The 6,853-nt window shown below is 32.0% G+C and overlaps 1 protein-coding gene across 1 annotated transcript; it reads left to right on the top strand.

Annotated features, from left to right (window-relative positions):
- Nucleotides 1–422: 422 nt before the first annotated feature.
- On the top strand, nt 423–1,840 carry LOC128127534 (uncharacterized). Its single transcript, XM_052766061.1, has 2 exons — nt 423–699; nt 999–1,840. The coding sequence occupies exons 1-2, from the start codon at nt 423–425 to the stop codon at nt 1,838–1,840; spliced, it is 1,119 nt and encodes a 372-aa protein (XP_052622021.1).
- The last annotated feature ends 5,013 nt before the right edge of the window (nt 1,841–6,853 follow it).

Raw genomic sequence — 6,853 nt, 5'->3', positions numbered from 1 at the left:
TTTTGTTCATTGAAATGGTTTTTGGATTTTGTTTCGAATCAAAATCTTCTATCCAATTTTAGCGCAACATATCGTTTGAATTTGCCCCTTGTGGCCATTGACATAGTTATTTATTCTTTCTCATCGGTTGCAATTTTAGGGTGCCCTTTTGCTTATGGTTGGTACTATTTGAGAACCAACCCGTTTTTTTTTCCTTTCTGAGTGTGTTGAACAACATCAATTTCAGCAATTCATAGTTCCACAAGATTTGCACATCTAGAGGTCTTTAATATCATTTCAATACACTTAACGACCCACAATCCAATGGAGGTTAGAAATATAGGGCAATTACCCTCTTAGAGAAAGCTAATTTTGCTGCACCACTTGGATGTGAACCCGCTAAACTCCCATTCACATACCTAGGCGTTCCTGTGGGGGCAAACATGAACCTCACAAAGCACTGCCGCCCTGTAATTGAAAGATTCCGCTCAAGACTTAGCCTGTGGAAATCCAAGACGCTGTCACTAGGGGGACGCCTTACACTATCCAAGGCTGTCCTTGGCAGTCTACCCACCTTTTATTTCTCACTGTTTGTTGCCCCTGCAAGTGTTATTAAAACTTTGGAGAAGCTTCGTCGGAATTTTCTTTGGGGTGGTGCGGAGGAATCGAGGAAGATAAATTGGGTCAAGTGGCAGAAAGTATTATCCCCAAAAAACGCAGGTGGGCTTGGACTTGGATCGCTGAAGGCACTTAATCTAGCCCTGATCCTGAAATGGTGGTGGCGACTCAAGGTTGACGGAACAAGCCTATGGTGCAGGGTCATAAAAGGAATTCACAATATATATATATATATATATATATATATATATATATATATATATATATATATATATATATATATAATAAACTGGCAAATTACCTGTTCAAAAAATCATTAACGGGTGTATGGAAAAATGTGGCGGGAATTCGTAAGGCGTTGGCAGAACTAGACATCAACACTGATGATGTCTTTGTTAAAGATGTTGGATCCGACGAAGACACTGTGTTCTGGCAAGATAGGTGGAACGGGGCTGCAACACTGAAGGATTCCTTTCCGGAGCTCTATAAATTGGAAAGGCACAAGAAATGCAAAGTCTCTGATCAAATAACAACCGATGGTCTGGTTTGGAACTGGAAATCAAGCCCTACCTCACCTGATGAAAGAAGCCAACTTGAGGCGATCATTGCTCGGGCCGAAGTCCATCACCCATTATCCAGGCGAGATAAATGGATTTGTAATCTCTCCCATGATGGTACATTCCAGGTGAGGTCACTCAGATCACAAATTGACGAAAGGAATGAAAGTAGTGATGAGGCGGTGATAGATTGGATACATGACATCCCGATAAAGGTGAGTTGCTTTATGTGGAGGGCAGTTCTAGATCGGCTGCCTACCGCTACAACCCTAATCAGACGTGGTATTCAACTTCCATCCCCCACATGCACCTGGTGTGGATTAGAACCTGAAGACACCGACCACGTCATTCTCCGTTGTCCAAAAGCTATGATGGTTTGGGAATGGATAATTCGGTGGTGTGAGATTCCTGACTTGCATTTCACACATACAAAAGACCTGGTGGAATTCACTTCCAAATGGGGAACATGTCATAAAAAACGGAGGACGCTAATTGCTATTTGCTATGGGACAGCATGGCTCTTATGGAAGGCACGATGCGACTGGATCTTCAAGAAAACTCGATCTTCACCTGCTGTGGTGGCTGATATGATCAAATCGACAGTCTTCACATGGGTCAAACATAGGAGAACTAAGTGCACATTTCGTTGGATGAACTGGTGTGTAAACCCGTTTAAATGTGTATAAAGATGGAAAGTCAAAACATGTAAACTGTAAAATGTTCCATCCCCCTCCCTAGCATCTTGTTAGGTTGGGTGTTTTAATAAAAAAATTCGGTTAAAAAAAAAGCTACGTATATAAGCCTCACAACCATAAGACCTGTCCGTCTGCCTTGTACCCCATACATAGGGGTCGTTGTGCTTGGTGTCTCGGTGTGACAACGGTAACACCTACTTTTTATGTACGTGGTAGAAAACTTTTCGATTGTTTTGTTTTTTTTCCTACACGGACAACACCTTCTTCAACCTGGGTAACACGTATTATGTATTCCTGTATTTGCCCTTGTCCATATTGCGGTATGCGGTAAACAATCCCCAAACAGTTGTGCGGTATACGTCCCACGTGTTACAGCTTCACCACAACATTTTTGAAATATTACCGTTTGTGTAGTCGTTGGCAACGGCTAGAATATTTTAAACTTAATATGACAAATATGAGAAATTAAATATATTTCTAATTATTTGAATTAATAACAAATGTCTTAAATTATAACACTTGTCACTATTTATTTGACATGGTACGAAAATAAATACAAAAAAAAGGTCGAAAGATTTTTAATCACTTTATATATATATATATATATATATATATATATATATATATATATATATATATATATATATATATATATTAGGTGTGAAACTCGTGTATTATACGGATTAATTTAAAAAATATTAAACATTAAAGTGTAAATAGAAAATATTTTTAATGTACAACTTTAAAATAAGGAAAAAAAATATTTATTGCAATTTAATATCACATATATTATATGATATCTAATACTTTACATATATAAGTATATATGACTTTAATTTTAAAAATCGAAACAAACCAAAAATTGACAAATAAATAATTTTTATTTCAAAAATACCACATGACAAGTGTCAAAATTTATGAAAGATTGACATGTGACAAAAAAAACTTTCATTTATTAAGGAGGATATATATATATATATATATATATATATATATATATATATATATATATATATATATATATATATATATATATATATAAACCACCATAAATACACTAATATCTGCATTTTTTAGACACAATCCATTTTCAATTTATACAACATTTGAAACCTTTTCATTCCAAAAATGAATCCAAACAACTCTCGATTTATTGCTCATAGTAAATCGTGTGCAAATGTTCGTCCGATTGAGTCGTCGGTTTACATACCACAAATGGATTCGTCTTCGATTTCACCCGGACGCAAAACCCAACCCCAATACTTTTACTATCAACAAATACCAGAAAAAAAATTATATGATGCAACCTCTTAGCCAAAGGACATTTCAAATGTCTAGAATATTTTAAATATTACTGTTTGTGTAGCCGTTGGCAATGGCTAGAATATTTTAAATTTAATATGACAAATATGTTAAATTAAATATCTTTCTAATTATCTTTCTAATTATTTGAATTGATAACAAATGTTTTAAGCTATAGCACTTGTCACTATTTATTTGATATGGTAAGTAAATAAGTTCAAAAAACCATAGAAGGATATTTAATCTCTCTCTCTCTTTATATATATATATATATATATATATATATATATATATATATATATATATATATATATATATATATATATATATATATATAAAAACCGCAATAAATACACTAATATCTTTTACATTTTTCAGGCAATCCATTTTCAATTTATACAACATTTGAAACTTTTGCATTCCAAAAATAATCTAAACAACCATCAATTTACCGCTTGTAGTAAATCGTGTGCAAATGTTCGTTCGATTGAGTCATGGGTTTACATACCACAAATGGATTCCTCTTCGATTTCGCTCCGACGCAAAACTCAACCCCAACATTTTACTATCAACAAATACCATAAGAATTTTACATGATGCAACCTTTTATCCAAACGACATTTCAACCCCCGCCACCCTTCCTGAATACGTTCCCCTCACCGAAAGTCGAATTTGTTGTTTTTTAAGAATGTAATCGTTTCAATTAAATTAATGAAGTGTTTTTGTTTTTATTAGATTACATTTAATTCAACTAAAAACATAAAAATAAAATAAAAGTGTGGTAAAGTAGGGGTGTTCGTTTGGATGGATCAGTTCGATCCAATCCAATTAAGTAAATTCAAATTGATTTCAGTTTTCAAAATATGGATTCGAATTGTCGAAACTAAATTCAAATCCGATCCGATCCAATCCAAGTACAATTCAGTTTGATCGGTTTTTATTATTCGGTTTTCAAAAGGCATAACATTTTAAAACAATATATAATTATTGTATTATCCAATTTTTATAGAAAAAACAAAAACAAATCATTTAGATGTAATTTATAATTTATAAACAACTATTAAAATGGTATATTATAATTTAATATTTAATAGATAAAACACTTTTGAGAGAAAGTGCATATTAATTTTTTTTATTAGGTTTGAAAAAAAAAATTATAAAATTAATAAATAATTATAGATATATTAAAAATAAATAAATAATAAATTGTTATTCGGTTCTTATTTTTTAAACCAAAACCAATCCGAAATCAAAAATAATAATTCGGTTTTGGTGAAATCCAATCCAAAAATCCGAATATCCGAACCAAATAATTGAATCCAAATTATCCAATTAGATAATTCGGTTTTATCCAAATAATGAACAGTTCTATGGTAAAATGAGATCATTTGACACCCACAAGTTTTGCATGTGCTAAAAAATGATGTCACATTACAAAGGTGTGGTGTGTTTAGTATCATACGTACCAGCCAGGGTTTTTGGTTTATATATGTTATTATTAAGACATACATAATGTGTCATTTACATGTTTGAATATCGAACAAAGATTTTTTTCGAAGGAGGCTGATATGTTGCCCCATCAACTTTTAGCATGCAAACTAAGTACAACATCATGCTAATGAGTAGTAGTGTGCCTTAATATTTCACATTGTTTTTTATTATTTTGTTTAATTCTTTAACAGTTATGAATTTTGTTAAACAAATATTAATTATTTTAAATGAATATTTACTTTTTAAACAGTTATTTTTTCGTTAAAAGATATTAATTTTTAACAACTACTGAATTTTAAAAACACAAACATAATAATATTAAAATACTTGACCTACAATATAAATGACCTAAACTAAAATATAAAACACAACTTAATACTACACCTAAAACATAAATGACTTAAACCTAAACTTAATAAATAACTTCAAACATTCTTATCCTAGTTATTTTTTTTTGTCAAGATCCGCCTTCACATTTTCCACAATTTGACAACTCAACTCGACCAACTTACTATCGTATTGAATGAAGAGTAGTCCTTTAGATTTTTGTTTGATTTCATCCCTCTCCAATTTTTTTTCTCAATTTTGGTGTTCCGCATTGAAGTTGCTCGCTTGTGGCGTCAATATAACTAGAATAACTAACACATTTGAGCCTCTTTTCTACATTATCATGTCCCATAGGACGATCTGAGACTTCATATGGGTTCGCGTTGTTAAGGTTAGATCCGACATGGCCGTCAGATGATTGGCTGTGATTTTTCTAAATCGATTTGCTTTTTTTTTTTTGGTGAAATTATACCTGTAAATTCGTACACCGATTTAAGACAAAGCCATTTTGATTTTTTTTTGTGCATAACTATTCAAAAGACTCATTTTCAAAAAGGTTTATTGTGTCTTGCTTGGCAAATGCCACGAGCATTTGTAGTAATGTCCACTTCAATAACACCACTTTGCGTATTACATACGGTATTCGTATAAATGACATTAAACTTCGTTGTATTTTTGTTAGTCGTTGTCTACTTGGAATAAATTTGCTCATATGAGTGATACGTTTTTCCCATCCAATTACAAAAACTTTTCCAAACTCTTATCTTGAATGTTTTGCCATCTTGGTTATCGCCTCTCGTCGAATCTTCCGATATGTCAACCCATGTTTCAGCTAACATCTTATCTTTTATGGCAGTCCAACCTTAGCGTTGGATCCTTCCTTTTTCTTTTTGTTGTGACATGGGCTCCTCTTTCGATTCAGCTTGTGGAGTGGACCCGTCCAAAGAAAAATCGGTATCTTTTATTGATTAGGCATCATGGCTAGGTTTGGGAATTTTGTTGGGAAGCAAATTGGGTTCAATAACCGTCTCAAATGAGTTAAAGGTTGGTTCAATTCGGTTGGTGTTTTGGGCTTGGAAACTAGTTTAGGTTTGTAAAAGGTTTTGTTGTTGGAAGTTTTTTTTTATTATGGAATTGGTATGTATTGAGGATATTGATACATATTTGGAGCCATGTCTGTAAAATGGTAATTTTCAGGACAATAGAGTAGTTGATCGAACGAGGGTCTATTAGGTATCGATGATATAGGGTTTAGTGAAAGATTTGGTGATGTAGGGTTTAGTGAAAGATTTGATGAATGCATGTTGTCGAATTTTAAAGATTTTTTCTTCTTTCTTCTTGAGGGTGTGGTTTGTTTTGGAGAAGACATGGTAGAAAACACTATAACTCTTTCCCTTTAATAACATTATATTTTACCCCTTGATTTAATTTTAAATATTCATTAGTTATTTAAAGTTTATAAATAAAAAATATACAATATATAAATATATACTATAGTAATATGTGAATCGTTTATACGTGAGTGTGTTTATATTAAACTATGACGCATTTAAATAAAAATTAGTTAAACGAGAGAGTTTTATATAACATTTTAGATAGATAAGAATAAATTAGTTAAATTAATAAAAAGTTCATAATGATGTTTAATTTTAATTAAAAACAATATAATTAAATAGTAAGGTGACAATTTTTTTTTGAGCTATAATAAAAAAGACAAATTCAAACCAAATTGGTTTTTGAATTTTAGATCCATAAAAATAGAGGGGGAAAATTTGTAATTTACAACATTTCAATTTTCAAAGCACGATCCGGGACAACTAATATTGACCAATAAGATCACGCCTCTCAACCATATATAAATGCAAGCCTTCGTCTGTTCCTTTT

The sequence above is a fragment of the Lactuca sativa genome, chromosome 1 (assembly GCF_002870075.4).
Source record: "Lactuca sativa cultivar Salinas chromosome 1, Lsat_Salinas_v11, whole genome shotgun sequence".
In the NCBI taxonomy this organism is placed as follows: Eukaryota; Viridiplantae; Streptophyta; class Magnoliopsida; order Asterales; family Asteraceae; genus Lactuca; species Lactuca sativa.
Note: the sequence above shows the minus strand (reverse complement) of the source record. Positions and strands in the feature narration are given on the sequence as shown.